Source organism: Erinaceus europaeus, chromosome 6 (assembly GCF_950295315.1).
Source record: "Erinaceus europaeus chromosome 6, mEriEur2.1, whole genome shotgun sequence".
Classification (NCBI taxonomy): Eukaryota; Metazoa; Chordata; class Mammalia; order Eulipotyphla; family Erinaceidae; genus Erinaceus; species Erinaceus europaeus.
The window spans coordinates 16,453,997-16,473,900 of NC_080167.1; the positions used below are offsets into that span (position 1 = coordinate 16,453,997).

At 56.5% G+C, this 19,904-nt stretch overlaps 1 protein-coding gene across 11 annotated transcripts in view; it reads right to left on the bottom strand.

The window, feature by feature from the left end:
- Positions 1-105: 105 nt before the first annotated feature.
- The window catches only part of PITPNM2 (phosphatidylinositol transfer protein membrane associated 2), a 174,469-nt gene continuing 154,670 nt past the window's right edge, over positions 106-19,904 (bottom strand). For 4 of the 11 annotated variants that reach the window (XM_060193193.1, XM_060193195.1, XM_060193192.1 and 1 more), the window contains 20 exons: positions 19,471-19,566; positions 16,311-16,415; positions 16,120-16,190; positions 13,616-13,863; positions 12,182-12,371; positions 11,975-12,094; positions 11,455-11,675; positions 10,892-11,070; positions 9,422-9,592; positions 8,936-9,082; positions 7,866-8,030; positions 7,333-7,494; positions 6,419-6,567; positions 6,032-6,148; positions 4,358-4,474; positions 4,104-4,252; positions 3,873-4,022; positions 3,367-3,550; positions 3,159-3,287; positions 106-3,057 (listed from right to left, as the gene is read on the bottom strand). In XM_060193193.1, the coding sequence (XP_060049176.1) occupies positions 2,731-3,057; positions 3,159-3,287; positions 3,367-3,550; positions 3,873-4,022; positions 4,104-4,252; positions 4,358-4,474; positions 6,032-6,148; positions 6,419-6,567; positions 7,333-7,494; positions 7,866-8,030; positions 8,936-9,082; positions 9,422-9,592; positions 10,892-11,070; positions 11,455-11,675; positions 11,975-12,094; positions 12,182-12,371; positions 13,616-13,863; positions 16,120-16,190; positions 16,311-16,415; positions 19,471-19,566 (3,197 nt within the window). In that variant the 3' untranslated portion in view covers positions 106-2,730. Of the gene's footprint in view, positions 3,058-3,158; positions 3,288-3,366; positions 3,551-3,872; positions 4,023-4,103; positions 4,253-4,357; positions 4,475-6,031; positions 6,149-6,418; positions 6,568-7,332; positions 7,495-7,865; positions 8,031-8,935; positions 9,083-9,421; positions 9,593-10,891; positions 11,071-11,454; positions 11,676-11,974; positions 12,095-12,181; positions 12,372-13,615; positions 13,864-15,715; positions 15,882-16,119; positions 16,191-16,310; positions 16,416-19,470; positions 19,567-19,904 lie in introns of those variants that run through there. The other 7 variants (XM_060193197.1, XM_060193196.1, XM_060193198.1 and 4 more) reach the window with 7 other exon arrangements.

Here is a 19,904-nt window from a genome sequence, read left to right on the forward strand (position 1 = left end):
AACTTCACACAGCCACAGATATCCCACAGCCACCAACACATTAGTTCTGGGTGGGCTCAGCCCAGGCCCCAGCCGGTGCTCGGGTGTAGTAAAGAGACTCAGAAGGAAGCCTTCCTGCTTCTTTAATTGGTGTAACGGACAGTGACACTGTACACAGAGCACACTCAGGCCCGATGGCACAGGGACAGCAAGGGTGGGTGGGATAAATCAAGACAGTGCTACACGTGGCCCAGACAAACGGACGGAGGGGCTAGAGACATGAAGACTGCAACAATGTGGAGAGCAGGCAGGCAGGTAGGCAGGCAGCTCAGACTGAGCTGGTGGTGGGGGGGGGAGTAATTCTGCTGAATCCCTCTTTAGAAATCAGAGAGGGCAGGTGTTTGAGTGTGAGGGTTATGGGCTGAGACTCAGCCCTGGGGTCTTGGGTGGGAGTGGGACTAAGGCTTCTACTCTAACAGGCCTGGGATGGGGGTGGCAGTCAGCAAGGCCTGCCTCACCCTTTGGTTATGACTGGTCAGGCCTGAGCCCTGCAGCTCAGCACCCAACACTGTAAACATTTTTGGTATTTTTTTAAAGGACTCTGCCCTCCCTCTCAGTTTCTGAAAAATTGGTGCTTCCTCAAGAGGAGACTGTGCCAAAAAGGAGTCTTAAGGGAGGCAAAAGCAGACCTGGATACAGAAGAGACATTACTGGGATAGGGGGTGGGCTGCCCATCACACCATCTATGGCTAAGGGCCACTGGAGAGGCCCTGAGACTATTGCTGTTGTCCTTGGCATGGCTGGCGGTTGGGCAGGCAGGTGGGGAGCAAGAGCCTGGGGGAGCCGCCCACTGGAAAAGGCCGAGCGCCCTGCCCACACAGCCTCCCTGGGCCAGAAGGCCTCACGGCCTTTATTGCAGGCAGGCCCGAGACTTCCAGGTACTTCTGATGGCTGTCACTGAGGCATAGGCAAGATGGGGTGAGGTGGGGCCAGAAGAAGGAGGTACTGGCCACAGGGGCCCCTCGCTGGGACTCTGATTGTCGGGCCGAGCGATTTCCCGCTGGGGAGCAGAGGGGGGTTTCAGATATTGCACTTCCACTGCAACAGTTACATTAAAACTTGGTCCATAAAATAATCGTCGCTTTATACATAACGCCTGAAACAACGACATAAAGCTACATCTTAAATATGAATAAACTCTGAAGGTCCCGTCCCTCCAGACGTTTTGTTTTTCTCTGCACAAAATAAATAGCTTTCACTCTGTATAGACCCACTTTTGCAAAACATTTACACATCCCTGTGGCTGTACATATCTACACATGGGAAAGTGTCAACATTGATCTGTGAGCCTCCCTGCCCCAGCCCAGGAGGCCCTGAGGCTCAACCAGGTGAGCAGCAGCTTCTCAGATGGAGCCTGGGCACCAGGCAAGAACAGACGGCTCCCCTGCCTTGGAGAAGGAAGGTGGAGGTGCAGCAGAGAGGCCGCTTGGAGCCAAGCGCCAGAGCTGAACTCTGGGTGGGTCCTGGGAAGGGAGAGCCGATGGCTCAGACCCAGTGCCGAGGACACCACAGGCCCCGCCAGGTGGGAAGTGAAGTCATGGCTGCCTGCCCTTAAGCTAACAAAGCAAATTGTGGCTTCTTAGACTCGGCATCAAAACGGAATTGGCATTAAAAAAACCTAAGTGTGTGCCCCACCCACCCCAGAGTAGAAATTCAGTGGAATTAACGGGTCGGGTGAGGCAGGGAGCCCACGCCCCCCCTGCATGGCCAGAGGACTGGACCTAGGACCCAGAGCCAGGCTGGACTCCATCACAGTGCTGGGTGTTTTCATGGGAGGGGCTGCGCTTGGTACTGAAAGAGTTAAGAAAAGGAAGCAGCCAAGGATTGCTTATTTAAAAAAACCTCATAGAAATCAGATCGGAGAAATAGAAAGGTGTAGAAATGCGGGAGGGCTGAGGCCGGGCCCCAGCTGATGGCAGGCAAGGAGCAGAAGAGGCAGCCAGGCCCCAGCCAAGGCAGGCTTCTCAGGAGTCAGCTTGGAGCCTCACTAGCCTCACTGCCTGGCTTGTTCCCAGGCCCCGAGAGGATGCTGAGCCCACAGGTGGACAGGTAGGTGCTCCGCATTGCCGTGGTGCTGGTGGGCCGGGCGGAGCTGCAGAAATGAAGATAGGGCCTTTCTCTTCTGCCTTTACAAGTGAGGATCTTCCACTCAAAGACTTCTGTGTGGCACTAGGTCCTGGATTAGCAAACGTTGAATTTTCATGCAGGTCAACGCGCCAGAGATGGGTCTCTCCAGAATCAGTGCAAAACCAGTGAGGTCAAACAGTTGAGTAACTCGAGTTAATAAGAAGCAGGCTGGACCCCCATTGGAGGCGCTACCAAGTGGGAGGTGACCCAGGGGGCAGGGTGAGTGAGCTTATGGACCGAGTTGGCAGGCTGGGCTCAGGCCTGGTGTTAAGGAGATCAATGCAGGGCAATGTCCAGAGGCCTTCCCTGCCACTTGGGGGTGGGGGGGCTGGTTCCTTCTGCCAGCCTGAGGCTGCGTGTCTTGTGTGTCCACCACAACCGGAGCTGCCCTGGCTCTGGGGGTCGAGGCCAGGCTGGGAGGTGGTGTGCAGTGAGGCCTGTGTCCTCCAAGGAGCCCTAGGATAAGCCCATCCCAGCCAACTGTATGCCCAGGCCAGGCCTCCTCCTGGGGCCGGCCGCCTTGGCCTAGCACCATGGAGACCTCAGTGCCTCGTGACTGCTGCCCTACTTGGGGCCTGAGGCTGCCCCCGGCTCCAGCCGGCCAGCCATGGTGCGGCCCCAGCAGCTAGCAGCCATGCTCATGCTGCGCTGGCCCCGCTGCTCCCCACCGTCTACCTGGCTCTGCGTCCGCTCATGTCGCTGGCTTGGCCCGCTGGGCTGGGCTGAGATGGTGCGGAGCAGGTGGTTGCGAGAGCGTAGAAAGTCTCCCTGGCCAGGCAGCCCGAAGCTGCCCTTGCGCAGCGCCATGCGAGTGGCCGTGTTGCGTGCTGGCCTTGCCCGGTGATTATACTTGAGTTGGGCCAGGTGGGCCGCATAGCCATCTGTGATGAACTGTGAAGGAAGGGGTGGGTGGGAGACTGTCACAAGCTATACCCCCGGGCTTCCCACTTATGCTACCCCACTCTCTGGCTTGGGCTGACCCTGCAGCTCACCTGGCATTGTTGCTGCAGCTTCTTGGTGGGACGGCCCACGATGTAGATCTGCGTGGGGGACAGGCTAATGGCGCTGTAGACCGCCACGTCCTTGGTGGAACCGTAGGCTGCGTGCACACGCAGGTGCAGCTGTGGGCGACACTGACATGGTTCCTGGCTCAACCCTCCCACCTGCAGCCCAGCCTCGTCCTCGGCCCTGGGCACCCACCTCAGAGATGAGCAGCTTTAGGAAGTTGGCCTTGTGCCGCAATGGGTCGTGCACCAGCCCGTCGCAGAAGGACACCACGCCATGGGGGAAGTTGTGCTGGGCCAGCCACGCCACCACCCGCTGCTTTTGCATGTCAGGCCGGCCCGTCACATAGATGATGAGGTAGCCCAGGTCCTGCCAGTGCCTGAGGGCAAGGGCCAGACCTTCGGGTCCCACAGCCACCCGCCCAACAAGCCCCCTACTTGAGTCACTGAAGAGCACTTCTCTCATCAGGCCCCTGCCTCACAACAGTCACCACAACCCCAGAGTGGCCCTCGATTCCCAAACTCCCCACAGACACCCTCTGGAGTGGATTTGACTGGACTTATAAGCCTGGCTTCCCTGAGACAGCCCCTGGATGCTAGATAACTCACGTGGGCCACATGGGGTCTCGGCCAAATGTCCCCTCCCATGGCCCCAGAGGTCCCCTTCTACACACCCAGAGGCTCCTGCCTCTTGCCACTCACCGCACCACGTCCACGGCCCCTGCCCGCACTTTGGGATCACTGCCCATGATGGACACACTGGCAGCAAAGGAGCCATCGATGCTGAAGACCACAAATTCTGTGCCCTTAGGCAGCACTGTGATGTAGCTGTCGGCAAAGGTGTGGTCTCCCCTGGGAGGAAGGGGGGCAGTGCATCAGAGGCTCGGGGGGGCCCCCAGCCACTTGGCTGGTGGGTCTAAGGGTAGCACCTACCTGACCACCATCTTGATGGGGTAGACGCCTACGCCCAGGCGATGCGCCTCTGGGATGGTGTAGGAGACACGCCCACTGCTGTTGGTCACCAGGGTGTCCAGGTAAAGCCAGGCGCCAGACGGTGGCTGTGTCATGATGTGCACATCCACCTGGAGCCCACAGGCTGGTCAGGGGCAGGCCAGCCCTAGGCCCAGCAGCCCCAGCCAGAAGGAAGTGAGGCGGGGGGGTGGCCTCAAGTTTCCTCATGTCCTCACCTTCTCGCCAGTCAGGGTGACCATGTCCAGGGGGCCGTACATGAAGCGGCCTGTCAGGACCTGTGGGCCATCCTCGTTGGCGACTGCATCGCTGATCCGGTGGTTGGCTGCCACATTCTGAGGAGGGAGCAGGGAGGCCAGGCTGGGGGGAGGGCACCTGGGAGCTGCTGAGGTCTGTCTGCTCACAGGTGAGAGTCAGACAGCCCAGGTTCAAGTGCAGCTCAGCCACCCAATGCAGCCTTGAAGAAATGAGGAGACTGAGCCTCCCTTTCTAAATGAGATCAGCTCTCCAGCCTCCGTCACTGGGAGAAATGAATAACAGCACAGTGGCAGGGTGCCCTCCTTGTAGGCCAAAGGTCCTGAGAAGCCCCAGGTTCATTTTCCCACACTACATGAGAACAACAAAAAAACAAGTGGCGCTCCATGGATGGTGGACAAAGGATTGCTCACTCTATCTTTCTTATGAAAAAAAAAATTGGGGGTGTGACATGAGGTGGCACAGCAGTAAAGTGCTTGAATTATACGCATGAGGACCCAAGTTTAATTCCTGGCATTGCATGTACCACAGTGATACTCTTTCTCTCAAAGTCTATTTAAAAATGAGTGAGTAGGGAGCCAGGCTTTGTGCCAAGTTAAGCACACACTTTATTGTGTGCAATAACCTTGGTTTGAGCTCCCATTCCCCACCTGCAGCAGGAATTTTATTTTATTTGTCTCCATGGTTAATGCTGGGGCTCAATGCTGCACTATGAACCCACTGCCCCTATGGTCATTTTATGATGTTTTGGATAGGACAGAGAGAAATTGAGAGGGGAGGGGAAGATAGGGAGGGAGAAAGGAAGACAAGACACCTGCAGACCTGCTTCACCACTTGTGAAGTGACCCACCTGAAGGTGGGGAGCCAGGGGCTTGAACCAGGATCCTTGCACGGGTCCTTACACTTCATACTATGTATGCTTAACACAGCAGAAATTCTTCATAAGCGGTGAAAGAGATCTACAGGTGCCTTTCTGTCTCTCTCCCTATCTCCCTCTTCCCTCTCACTTTCTGTCCTATCAAAGTAAAATAGAAAGGAAATAAAAAAAAAAAAAAGGAAAAAATGGCTGCCAGGAGCAGTGGATTCCTAGTACTAGCACCAAGCCACAGTGATAACTCTGGTGGCAATAAATAAATAGGTAAATCTTATAAAGAAAATATGGGAGAGGGTTACTGAGTGCTTGGGAGGGTCAGAAAAGAGGAGAAATAAACTTAGATGTTTTAATTAGCCCCAGGGGGAAAAAGGTACACACACACACACACACATTTTAAGAAACTGAGTGCCAGATAGCATAAAAGACTTGCACACCTGAGGCCCAGAGGTTGCAGGTTCAGTCCTTGGCACCACATTATACCAGAGCTGAGCAGTGCTCTGGTTCCTCACATCTCCTCACTTTCATAATATTAAATACATACACACATCTCTAAAAATTGGGCTGGGGAGCTGGTTCCGAGGATTAGCTCACTGGTGTGACCCAAGCTCTTATCTTCAGCCCCATGTGAAAAATAACAGCCAGCAACACCTTCACTGCTGTGAATATGGGTTCTCTGGAATCTTCACCAGGAGAGCAGCCGTGCGAGTGGGAAGGGGAGGGGGGCGGGGGTGGGGGGATGGCTGGGCTCCCTGAGGCCCCTCACCCGCAGCTTCACGTGGGTCCTCTTTCGCTGCCACTTCTCTCTGGGCTTTGAGGGTGTGAACACAGAGACCTCCTTGCCATCCAGCTCCAAGATGCTGGAGTTGTCATGCCGCATGACCTAGGCAGGGACAGGGCAGACTTGAGCCTACAGCTTCCTGTTCTGGAGGCCATAGGTTCTAGGAGTCAGAAATAGTACCTGGGAGGGGCAGGGGGGTACACTAACACTCATTCTGGCCTCCTCCAGCCACCCCCTTCACACCTATCTTAGGAAAATGCAAATAATCACCCCATCTCAGCCTCCCCTAAGGACTCCCCCATCCCACTTGCTCTGTGGTCTTAGGGGGATACCTATAAAAGGGGGCATGCCACCTGGGCCCCACACAGATACCTGTCTGAGCAGAAAGGAGACCACATCTGTTGACTCCCAGTAGCTGGCGTGGAAGAGGTGGGGCAGGGCCACGGTGGGGAAGGCCGTCAGGGCATCAGGGCAGTACAGGGCGTAGTCGATGCGCTTCTGGCCCCACCATCTTGTGGCAACTGCCGGGAGGGGGCGCCATGACTGGGCTGGGCAGCCCTGGGCGGGGACCCCAGAGGGTGGGTCCCCAGGTTAGCTTAGCCCCAAGTCCCATCAAGGAGAAGGGCTGCAGCCAGAGCACAAGTCATCCTCCCTGCTGGGTGATGGCAGCTGGCTGCGCCAGTGGTCAGCGTACCTCTTTCCCCCTCTGGCCCTCTAGCCACCTTGTCTGATCCCAGGCCTCAAAGCTGTGCGAAACTTCACAGAGGGCAACTTGCAGGTTCTGCAACACCCCACACCCCTGGCCTGCCTCACCTCTATTCCTACCTCCTCTTCCCCTCAGCCCAGGAAGCCACTGGCTGAGTCCAGGGAGGGGTCTGGGGTGGGGTTGGGTGGGGTGTGGTGGGGTGTGGATGGGTCCTAGGTGTGAATTCCAGCTCCAAAAGCAAGCAGAATGTGCACCCTGGTGGCAGCCCACAGGAGCAGCTCAGCTCAGTGCTAGGTCTGTCTGTGGGGGTTTAGTGGCCTCAAAAGGCTCTGCCTAGGCCACCCAAAGGCCACCCAGGGTTCTCCCTCAGCTCCCTCAGGTCACCCCCATAGTCAACTCCAACAGCTTCTGCCTCTACCCTGAACGTGAGTGCTCCCAATCCAAGCCGCCACTCCCTGGTTAAGCTGAAGCAGAGGTGAGGGTGGAGGGTTCATAGAAGGGGGTGTCTGGTGGGTAGGGCCAGACAGGGAGTGACCCCAGTTAGAAGGGTGTGTGTGGGCAGGGACACCCTGCCCGGTACCTTCTCTGATGTCCAAGTCGGGGAGGTGGGGAACCCTCCCTGGGCAGGAGCTCACCAGCCTGGCCCAAGGGTGGGGGTTCAGGGAAGTGGGGGCCTGGGGGGGCAGGGCGAGCTGGGACAGGCGCCTGACACTGGGGGTGTGGCTGAGTGGCACCGGGGCCTCTGAGAAGCAAGAAGAAGCATGGGGCTCAGCCAGTGACCTCCACAGGCCTGAGGCCACCAAAGCCCAGGAAGGACATGGGCAAGAGGGTGTGCAATCGGTGTGAGGACAGGAGCTGGAGGCCCTGGGGTGCCCTCACCTCCCTCAGAGCCACCCACTCCATCCAGGGTTCAGATCCCTGCTCTCATCTTTCTGGGATAAACTTTGAGCCCCCTAGACTTGCCTCCCCCATCACCCCTTCACCCTGAGTCCTAAGGTGACCTTGGCACTAGTGACAATTGTATCTGCGGTGTCATGGCTGGTGCCCTGGGGTGAAGGGCCCTCAGTAGGTGGGGCGGGTGGGGCAGGGCAGGCAGCTGGGCCCCGAACTTACTCTGGGCAATGCCAGATGCCGTGTAGCTCTCCACCATGCCTGACACTTGGCTTGCGATGCTGATCTCACTGGCTCGGCGGAAACCTCGGGAGGCCGGGGCTGTGCCGGGTGAGGAGGGTGTGGTGTGCTCCTGGAAGATGGTGTTCTGGGTCTGGAGCACGTCGGCTGCAGGTGGGCAGGGACCAGAGACCCAAGAGTCAGGGGCCCTGCTCAGCCAGGCTCCCCTGGGGGTCCCGTCCATGCCCCAGCAGCAGGAAAAAGGTCCAGCCTGAGCCTGGGCTGGGGTGGCAGCTGTACTGGGCAGCAGAGGAATCTCATCTGAGCACAGTTGGGGTGGGGGCAGGGAGCTGTACCTCCCCCCCACCTGGGGCCTGTGAGGGAGGGCTGGGGCAGGACTGGACAGACACTGACAGGACACAGGGCAGGGAAGCAAGGCAGCCAGGCGCACGCTCCCCCTGGCCACCCTTCTGACATCTCCTGATGGAGTCTATAGTCTTCTGGGCCTGCAGAGCTCAGCTCAGCCCACAGCTTAAGGGGTGCTAAAAAGTGGGGATCTAGGGCAGCTTCCCAGGGATGCCCTACAGGGTGGGTTGAGATGAGTCCAGCCCCTGGGTGCTCCTCACGCTTGGGCTACATTGAATGGGTATCTGGGAGAGAAAAACAAGACTGCAGCCAGGTTCACCTAGGCCTGGGCTTCAGGAAGGACAGAGCTGGGGGAGTGAAAGCTTGCTTGGGGTCCAGGGGGCACCTGGACATCCCCAATGAGGGAGGCTAGGATGGAACTTGGTAAGCTCAAGGTTTCACCTCTTCTACTGCCCCTGCCAACGTCACAAAGATGAGACAGAGCCCCGGGATGGCAGGATATGCCAGGGGACTGTGGGACTTCTGAGGCTCAGGAGTCTCCTCCCAGCTCCATCCCAGGTGTCTCTACTACTAGAGTCTAAAGGATTCCCCCAGACCTGTCCTGCCCCAAAACTCTGGGTGGCCAGGGAGGGTGTGGGAGTCCCGGGGATCAGCGGCCAGCCAGCAGAGCAGACACCACCACAAGCGTGGGGGAGGGGGTTACACACACTCCACGCAGCCCGGGCTCGGGCGGGGCCCGTCTTGCCAGGTGAGCGCGGGAACGGGGATACTGGTTTCCAGGAAGTCCCCGGGTGGGAGAGAGGCCGGAGGGGCGCCCTCCAGGACCAGCTGGGGATATCTCTGCACGGTCTCGACTGGAAACAGATGGGGAGAGAACAGAAAGGACAAGAACACACGCTCGTGTGGGCCATCGGGACACAGACACATGGGCTCTGGGACAACCAGGAGGTGACAACACAGAACGCACACTGGGCCAAGAGTGGACACACTGGCTGGCCACACATACACTCCCTGCCCCCCTATCTTGGCCAGGGTCCCAAAGGGTCCAGGAAGACCATGCCTTCTGTGTCCCCAGCTCTGCCCCCAGCACCCAAGGGAGGCCACAGCTGCCTTGTGGGGGCTGGTGAGGCCAATGCACCTGCACAGACAGCAGCTTCTAGGGGGTGAGGCTGGGTGGCGGAGATCGAGCTCACCCAGCAGTGTGGAGCAGCCGTCCCCCAGTGGGTAGCGCTGGTAGCGGGGGATGCTGAAGGGCGGCAGCTCGTGGAATCGCCGCTCCAGCAGCGGCTCCAGGCGCGAGGCTGATGGGTCAGCGGGGTGGAAGAGGTTGTAGACTTGCTGGCAGGCTGGCCGGAGCTGGAAAACTGGGGGACAGAGAGGTGTGGATTGGGGGTCTGGAGGCAGCCCTTAAAGCAGGCAGGCAGAGGTGGGGTGGAGTTGGGGATACAGAAAAACCCCAACTGTGGCATTATCAAGAGTTCTGATGTCAAGGGTTCCTGGCCCTTTAACCGTCAGCAGGGAGGAAGGGGGCTGAGCCTGGGGTCACATCTGTGTGAAGCAGGTGCTCTATCCCTAGCACCTTTGGCCAGAAAGGAAAATAATCTCTTATGGAGCCCCAGAGAATAAACCAAAGGTCTCCCACATCATGGTACTGATAAGTGGCCTCCCTAGCTACATTTAACTTCTACTAAGAGAAAGAGGAGGGAAGAAATGAGCACCAAAGAAAACACCAAGCCACCATCAATGAAGCTCTGTTGGTTCTGTCCATGGTGCTCCCATGTGGTGTCAAGGATCAAACCCAGGGCCTCATTTATGACAATATGTGCATTTTACTGGCTGAACTATCTTCAGACCCTAAACTACCAACATTTAAGAGAGAGAGAGAGAGACACAGACAGACAGACATGCAAGCTCAAGACTCTCCAAGCTCAGCTGTCTCCCCAGTCACTACAATATGTGTGTGTGTGTGTGTGTGTGTGTGTGTGTGTGTGTGTGTGTGTGTGTACACTGAGTGAAATAACACAGAACCAAAGCTTCCTTCAGTGTGGTGGAGGCCGAACTCAAATCTGGATTGTACACCATGACAAAGCAGCACACCATCCAAGTGAACTATTTTGCTGACCCAAGATTTCTTTCTTTCCTTTTTTTTTTTTTAAACTACAAAAGTTATAGTGACACCAGCTAAAGAATTTCAAGTCCAGAAGAGTATGTGGTAAAAGGCAGATCATGGCAGACTCCTACTCTCCACCCTGAGCCTGTGCTAGGACTCCATGTACAACTTTGTGAGCCTGGCTCCGAGGAACCTGCCCTCAGGGACTGGAAGCCTTTCCACACCTGTTGTGTGGGCTGCTGTTCAGTCGATTCATAGAATACATGATTATTAACATGCGGGTCTATCCCAGAAGCAGCTGGAACAGCAGCCCCATCAAATAAGTGAGAAAAGACTGCAGGACCCAGGGAGTTGGGGTGCAGTAATGGAAGACCCTGGGCCAGGAGAAACTGGGTCTGTCCCTTTTCTCCCTGGGCCTCGGCTCCCGGGGCAACTCGAAAATGCAAGGAAACAATACACATCAGGGAATGGGGCATGACATGCAGCCTCACATCAGGGGTGCACTGGGACCCTCTGCCCACCCTGTGTGCCCACCCCCTCACAGGGCTCTCACCGTCCAGGGCTGGGATGACGGTCTTCCTCAAGGCCAGGACCAGCCCCAGCGGACACCCAAAGAGGAAGAGGTCTGCAATCTCGAAGTCGAATTTGCCCAGCGTCCCCACACTGTCCAGCATGGTGGAGCTGCTGGAACGGCGGGACCCCGGCATGTTCCTCAGCACTCTGGTGTGCAGGCTGCAGGGGGCGCCCGAGGTCACATCATGGCCCCTGGGGGCTGGCCTCTCCCTCAGGCTAGCAAGGGATTTAACACCCCCCCAGCCCCCACTGCTCTTCCATGCAGCCACCTAGTGTCCACAGGGAAATCTCTGGGGATGTCCCAAACTCTCCAAGGAGTCCAGGACCAAAAGGCAGTCCTGAGGGGGCCCACACTGCCTCTGGTCAGTTCTGACTCCCCAACAAGCCTCTGTCTCCTGACCAAAGACATTGGGCCCCCAGTCCAGGAATCCCAGGGCATCTAAGGAGGGACTGGTGGGCCTCCAGAAGCCCCCCCCATCAACCTTTGGGTGATCCTGTGCTCCCACCCGGCTCCCAGAGGCCCCCTAGGTCCTGGCTGCCCACCTGGTCAGGAAGGCCTGGTGCTGCTGGATGGTGTCCAGCTCATAGGTGGACGAGTCACTCCTCTTTCGGGGCAGCTGCTTTTTGGGGTCCTCGGTGCCATTGCTGCGGGGGATGTCGATGTTGCTTCGGCTCAGGTGCCGGCTGCTCTCCAGGCCGCCCCCGCCACCGCCGGAGCCGTGCGCTGTGTTTGCCAGCATGCCCGGGCACAGCAGGTCGGCGTCCTGGAAAGGTCCCCGGCTCACTGCTGGGACCCGTCCCCCTCTCCAGGCTCCCTCCTCCTGACTGTGACCATTGCCCATGGGCCTGTCACCCAAGCCTGAGAAAGAGAGGGGCTCTGTCCCCTGGAGCTCCTGCTGTACCCACCCCCAGCCAGAGCCTTCATCTCTGGCTGGTGCCCACTTGCCTCACTTCCTCTGGGCACCTGAGCTGGCAACCTCTGCCTGTCCCTCCTTCCCCAGGTCAAGGCGTATCTTGGCCTTTGCCCTGGATGTACCCTGCCCAGGGCCATAGGGGTGGGTACCTGCACACTGGCAACACTGCCCCGCCGGCTGCTGCTCTGACTCTCGGACACTGGCTGGTGGCTGTAGCACAAGGCATCAAATGCCAGGATGCCCCCGACACAGTCCCCGATCAGGCAGACCTGGATGGGGGGAGACCAGTGCCTGAGCACTACCCTGCCGACCCAGGAGGGTCACCTCACTCCCTGGGGTCCCCTTGGAAGTCTTACCTGCCCGCTAAAGGTCGTGCCCTCCTGAGACTTGAGGAAGTCCCCGTAGGCCAGGTTGGCCCGCTGGATCACCGTGGCCACCACCTCCTGGTACTGCGGTGAGGAGGTGGCCAGCAGTGGCAGGGCAGCCAGTGGGATGTGGTCCTGACTGCTGGACAGACAGCCCTCGTCGTGACTATAGGGGCTGAGGCTGGGGGAGGCAGTGGGGTAAGGGGAGAGCAGGCACCGCAGCCCAGCCCAGGAAGCTCTCCTCTAACCCCAAAATAACCAGACAGGAGCCAGGGCTCCAACATCCTGGAGGGGGCACTTCACATCCTGAGTGGGCCCAGCAACAGGAGCAGGTCAGATCTCAGATGTGGAAACTGAACGACCTTGATCACCGGCCACCAGGAACTCGGGTCCTCATATGTGTGTGTGTGTGTGTGTGTGTGTGTGAGACCATGGTTACTGCTGTGGCTCAGTGCTGGCACTGTGAATCCACTGCTCCCAATGGTGTGTTTTTTGTTTTTGTTTTTTGACAGGACAGAGAAATTGAGGGGGCCAGATGGTGGTACACCTAGTTAAGTGCACACATTACAGTGTACAAGGTCCCAGGTTCAAGTTCCTGGTCCCCACATACAGGTGGAGAATATCACCTCTCCCTCTCAGTTTCTCTCTGTCTCAATCCAATAATAAATAAAAAAATATATATATATTTTTTAACATTTATTTATTTATTCCCTTTTGTTGCCCTTGTTTTATTGTTGTAGTTATTGTTGTTAGATAGGACAGAGAGAAATGGAGAGAGGAGGGGAAGACAGAGAGGGGGAGAGAAAGACAGACACCTGTAGACCTGCTTCACTGCCTGTGAAGCGACTCCCCTGCAGGTGGGAAGCTGGGGGCTCGAACCGGGATCCTTATGCCGGTCCTTGTGCCTGCACCACCTGCGCTTAACCCGCTGCACTACCACCCGACTCCCAATAAAAATATTTTATTTTAAAATGAGAACTTGAGAGAGGAGGGAGAGGCAGTGAGGGAAAGAGAAAGACAGACACCTGGCAGACCTGCTTCACTATTCAGGAAGCATCCCCCCGCCCCAGGTGGGGAGCAGGTGCTTGAACCCGGATCCTTGGGCATGGTAATGTGTACACTCAACTAAGTGTGCCACTGCCCATCCCCACTGCTCTAATTTTTAAAATGACTTATTTTTCACTAGTGAATGAGGAAGAGAGAAGCAGAGCAGCACGCTGGCATATGCAGTGCTGAGGACTAAAGCTGGGACTTCACGCTTGCAACTCTGGTGCTCCACCACTGCACACCCTCCCAGGAGGCCCCTCAGGGTACCCAAGCTCAGCTGTCTCTGGGCCAGTGGGTCTGGATGCCCAGAAGAGAGTCAGGGTAGCGTTTGCTGGGACTCAGGACCAGGGGAGAGGGGGAGGGGGAGGTGGCACTCACTTGGACACGAGGGCAAAGGCGTCGGCACAGACGGGTGGGCAGGGCACCAGACGGATGGCCAGGCGGCCCAGGGCACCGGGGTAGTGCACGCGCATGACGGTGTCAAACACGGTGGCCATGGTGTTGGTGTCACCCTGCTTGGAGCTGGGGTCTCCGGCGCCCGTGTCCAGGATGGTGCCCCCGTGAAGCACCAGCAGCAGCACATGGATCTTGGAGGCCGGCATGGCCAGTGGGGGGCTGACCTCTTCCTGTGCGGGCAGGCAGGTGGGCGGGTGTCAGCTCCCCCCACTCACTCACTCCCAGGCTGCTCCCTCTGAGCACCCTGACTATAGTGCCCAACTATGGGCATGCATCCCCCTACCTCTCCCCACCATGCCCACCCCGGGGACTGAGATGTTCCCTGCCTTCCACCTGGATGTCCTGCTCCTGGCCACTGGCCTGCCCACTAGGACATTCGGACATGGAGAATCATTTCTCAAAGCGTGGGGCAGGGACCTCTGGGGTTTCCACCTGAGGGGAGGCTCAAGCCCGTCGGTCCTCTGGGCATCCTGACCTGGACCATCTGACCGCTGCTCTGAGTGGCCCCCACCCTAGCTCACAGAGCCTCCATCCACCACCCCAAAGACCTCTTCCTGCTGTTCTTGGACTCTCCCAGTTACCAGGGTCCCCAGGAGCAGAAAGGTCCTAAATTCACATGGAAGAGGGGCTCTGGTATATCTGTCTGAATCCCTTCTATGAGCCCACTTCCTACTGGCTAAGCCTGTGGGTGGGCAAAGCATGCCCCCCAGGCTATGTGGTGGGGGCCCAGGGATCAAGGGGCTTGTCTCTTATCACACAGGGAATCAGTATCAGACAGCAATAGCCCCAGAGCTCCTGTAGCCAGCCAGCTCTGTGCTGCTCCCCAATTCAGAACAGCTGCACTCCCAGCTTCCGCTGTGTGTGTGTGTGGGTGTGGGTGGTGGTGGTGGCAGGCAAGGCCTGGCAGGGGCCACTGGTGATTACTACTTGCCATGTCCATATTATGTCAGGGCATGCAAAGGAGGGAGTGGGTCTGGTCCCTAAGGGACCAAAAGTCAGACTACAGGGCGGAGCCTGGGAGAGAGGTGGGCAGTATAGGCAAGGGACCCAGTGGCAGGAAATGCAGCAAATGGGCTTGCTGGGAGCTACTGAGCCAAAGTAGGCCGGGGTAGGGCTGGTGGCCTCGTGCCCTTGAGGGGGCAGGCAATCAGCTTCATGGGCCATGGGGCATGGGCAGAAACAAACACTCAGCAGAGCTTGGAGGCAACTCCTGCCCTCAGACCAGGACTGCACACTGGAAGGGAGGAGCCAGCAATGCACAGTACCAAGGACCTGCCCAGCACAGCAGGAGGGGGATGGCAGGAGGATGTCTCACTTAGTGAGGGGTACAGGGGCCCCAGCCCTGTCCAAACACAGCTGTGATCTTTACAGCCCACCTTCTAACTGCCACATCAGGCCGTGGAGCCGTGGGAATAATGCACCGGGGGAAGAGGGAGACTAGGGCCTGTGGACATGACAGTCCGGGGTCCCTGCCACTGTCTCTATAATGCCACCCCCTTACCTCAAGACTGGGAAAGGGGGTTCTGGTTTGGGGGCTATTTCAAGCAAAGGGATCTGCCTTTGGGTGGCGGCGCCCCAGAAGTGGTACTGGATTCGAAAGGCCACCCCAGGCAGACCCAGAGGTAGAAGCCCCTTCTGTGCCTGCCTGGGGTGTCAGAGCTGTGTGCGCCTACTGGGGCGGGTCCATTCGCTGCATCTCACCTTTCACCAGCATCTCTGCTACCCCTCCCCAACCCCATTAATTTCTGGAAAAGTCCACTGTGACCTCAGCCCTCCAAGATGAAAACCCCAAGGGGGGAGGGTGGTGTGGCTGCCTCTTGCCTATTTAACCCTCAGCCCAGCCCCCCCAGGGGTTGTGATCCCCTCTATCTCCCCCTCTTCCCTCTGAGGTCAGAGCAGGGCAGTGAGCCCACTGGCCGGGGCTCCTGCGCCAAAGCAAACAGCTCTGACTGCCCCTGGGCGGCGGAGGAAGGCAAGGGGTATGAGCTCCATGCAAAGAACCCCCAAAGCGGACACAGGCGCTGGACCAAGAGGCTTTATTGGACACTGAGAGTTCTGCCTGTCCCCCCCTGGGGCAGGGACCAGCCAGTCACTTCTGCCTACGTGGCTTTTGCTCCCTCCCCTTTCGCCTGCTTTTCCTCAGGTGCTTCAGACAGGACGGGCACAGGAAGGAGATCTTAGTTTTGGTCTGGAATTTACAAGTTTCCCATTTTACTGTTCATGGCTGGAACAGGGTTGAGGCTTTCCTGGGGGTTGTCTATAGGTCCTGCTGGGGCTCAGAGATGGGGCGGGGGAGAGTGCTGTGAGCTGGCAAGTGAAGGAAGCCCCTGGCCTTTCTCTGATGGTCACCACGGGCCACAGTTGAGGTCACCGAGTCTGGTGGACCATCCCCTGCCCATCCCGGCCTCTGTTGCCCAGACACCCACCTCCATGATATTCAGTTGCTCCACACTGGAGGCCACACTGAACTCGGGGGTTCTCTGGCGGTACAGGCCATCTGCAACGCACGAGCAAGGACACTGTGAGTTGAGGGGCCCACAGGGCGGCCCCTGTGTGGCTTGGGGAGGAGCTCACCCCCCACCCCACTCCCGCTTCCCCGGGACCCCAACTTGGTTACCCTGTGTTTCTTCGGGCTCAGGGCTTTCAATTTTGTCCATGAGGTCGTCGGAGTTCCACTTGCTGATGTCCTTGGGGAAGATTTCTTCTGAATCAGACAGGTCCTCTAGAGAGGAGAGAGGGAGGCCTCAGCACCCCATTCTAGGGTGGGAAGGGGGGGGCTCTGGATTCCAGAGATAGGAGGACTAGGCATGATTACTCTGGGGGCTCCCATGCTTCCTCGACTAGAGTAACACCCCACTCTTGCTTGGTACTACTCTCTCCCTTCTTGAACATCATGGATGCAAGATCAAGCACCTCAGGATGTCTGCCTAGTCTTAAAAAAAAAGAAACTGGGGGTCGGGCGGTAGCACAGCGGGTTAAGCACACGTGGCGCAAAGCACAAGGACCGGCAGTAGGATCCCAGTTCGAGCCCCCGGCTCCCCACAAGCAGGGGAGTCACTTCACAGGTGGTAAAGCAGGTCTGCAGGTGTCTGTCTTTCTCTCCCCCTCTGTCTTCCCCTCCTCTCTCCATTTCTCTCTGTCCTATCCAACAACAATAACATCAATAACAACAATAATAACCACAACAACGATAAAACAACAAGAGCAACAAAAGGGAAAAAATTAGCCTCCAGGAGCAATGGATTCATGGTGCAGGCACTGAGCCCCAGCAATAACCCTGGAAGCAAAAGAAAAAAGAAAGAAAGAAACCCATGGCAACATTCACATAATGATCCGTTATACCTCTGTCTAGTTCCAGAATGCCCTTGTCTCCCCCAGTGGACACCCATGTTATAAGCACCACTTTTTACTCCCCCACTCCAACCATGGCAACCTCAGGCCTGAGGACTCTGGTTCTGCCTGCCCAGTCTGTCATCTCCTGGCAGTGGGGTGGTGCCCATGTGGTCGTTCTGCCTGGATTCTGTAGGCAGCCTTCACATTCACTGGCATTGTGCCCACCAGCATCTGTGCTGACTTCCAGTGTGTAGAGGACTCATCCCGGTGGTTCTCCCCCAGCAAACAGAGAACCCAGGAGCCACAGTTGGAGAGTGTACTGCGTGGACAAGCCCCTCCGGGACCTGCCTCTACTCTGCTCAGAGCTTCGTCCCTGTCTAGCAGGTGGATGGATGTGCCTGGGCTGGAAGGTCACAGGGCCAGTCTCTCTAGGACACTGTTGGGCAGGCATCCCTGCTGTGGAGTTTCAGCTCTATTCTAGCTTTCCGCCTAAAGTGCTATTTCCTCAAGTCAGCGACACACAACCAACAGTGGCTCAGTCCCTGGGTCCAGTTGGGTAGGGCAGAGGCTGGATGCCCAAAGCATCTTTGCCCCACCCTTGGGGAGATCCCAGAAGCAGAGGCTACTCATGGGGGAACCTTCCCACTGTGTGTGTTGGGGTGTGTGTGGATGGTGTGGAGTGTGGGAGGATGGGGAGAGAATGGGGGGGGTCCTCAGGTCATACACTCACTGCACTTACTTAGGGATTGGTGGGAAATAATTTATTTCCTACTTATTTGCATCTTCTTTTCTATCTATCTATTTATTTGTTTGTTTGTTTATTTAGCCTCCAGGGTTATCGTTGGGGCTTGGTGCCTGCACTAGGAATCCACTACTCCTGGAGGCCATTTTTCCCCTTTTGTTGCCCTTGTTTATCAGTTATTGTTGTTATTAGATAGGACAAACAGAAATGGAGAGAGGAGGGGAAGACAGAGAGGGGGAGAGAAAGATAGACACCTGAAGACCTGCTTCATCGCTTATGAAGCGATCCCCTGAAGGTAGGGAGCCGGGGGCTCGAACCAGGATCCTTACTCTGGTCCTTGTGCTTTGCACCATGTGCACTTAACCCGCTGCGCTACTACCCAGCCCCCTTCTTTTTATTTTTCAACTTTATTTTATTTGACAGAACAGAGAGAAACTGAGAGGGAAAGAGGGAGATAGGGGACAGAGAGATACCTGCAGCACTGCTTTACCACTTGTGAAACTTTCCCTTTGCAGGGGGCACCCAGGGGCTTGAACTGGGTCCTTGTGCATAGTAATATGTGCACTTAACCAGGCACACCACCATCAATCCCCTCCCTTGTTTGCATTTTCTAAAGCATCTATATTATATTTCTGTTAATTAATTAATTTGTTTGTTTGTTTATTTTTTTTTTGTCTCCAGGGTTATTGCTGGGCTGGGTGCCTGCACTATGAATCCACTGCTCCTGGAGGCCATTTTTCTCCCCCTTTTGTTGCCCTTGCTGTTCATTGCTGTTGCTGTTATTGTTGTCATTGTTTTGTTTTGTTTTTTAATTTATTTATTTTCCCTTTTGTTGCCCTTGTTGTTTTATTGTTGTAGTTATTATTGTTGTTGTTATTGATGTCATCATTGTTGGACAGGACAGAGAGAAATGGAGAGAGGAGGGGAAGACAGAGAGGGGGAGAGAAAGACAGACACCTGCAGATCTGCTTCACCGCTTGTGAAGCCAACCCCCTGCAGGTGGGGGGCAGGGGGCTCGAACTGGCATCCTTACACCGATTCTTGCGCTTTGTGCTATGTGTGCTTTACCCGCTGTGCTACCACCCGGACCCCAGATTTCTGTTAATCATGAAAAAAAACAATCATGCAAAATTACAAGAACTTATACTCTTGTAAAACTATTTATAGGGAAATTTTCACATATATAGAAAAGCCCAGAGGCCAGGTAAGGGCATAATCTGATTGAGCACACACATCACAATGTGCAAGGACTCAAGTTCAAGCCCCCGGTTCCCACCTTCAAGGATGGGAGGAGCTTCACTAGTGGTGAAGTAGTGCTGCAGGTGTTTCTCTGTCTCTCTCCCTCTCTCTCCCTCTCTATCCCCTTTCCTCAATTTCTCTTTCTCTAAATTAATTCATTAAAAGAAAGAAAGAGAAGGGAAAAAAAGAGGAAAGAAAAGGCTTTGTTAGCTTGTGAGTTCTGTTGTGTATAGCAGAGAACAGCCCCACCCAGCAGGTTCATGGCATGTCCTGTTATGGGGATGGAGTGGGTGCTGAGACTCTGGATATAAGGGAGTGGTCTCTGATCACTTTATCTTATCTTCCCCGTGCCCTGGCTAAGACATTCCACAGGTAAACCCCCCCCCCCGGCCCCCACTTTCTGCCCTGCCTGAACCTCTTGGGTCATCTCCTCTCCCAGGAAGACCACCAAGGACTGGCTTACCATGAGCATCAAAGAACTCATCGTCTGAGCTTTCATCAGAGTCCCGGGCGATACTCTGCATCCTCCATTCTGAGATGCTGTGGCGGGAAGGACTGGCTAGAAGGCAAAAACTAAAGCTGACCAGCCAGCCTGATGGACAGGGCTGGATATAGACCCATAGGCCAAAGAGGCACCCTTGCTCCTGGCAGGAGTGACTGCAGCATGGCTGGGGGACTCAAAAGACAAGGAGAGAGTTGGCACTGGTGGTGGGGGGCTTCTGGAGCTCTCAGCCTACCTGTCGCCCCACTACTGGGCACCGTGGAGTCACCTGTATGGTCAGCATGCCTGGTCCAGCCCTGTGCCTTGGACCTGGGTCTGCCAAATCTGATGACTTTGGGGTTCCCTGAGGGGGCCCCACTTCTAAGAAGATTTCCTTCCATCACATTCTGGGTGGA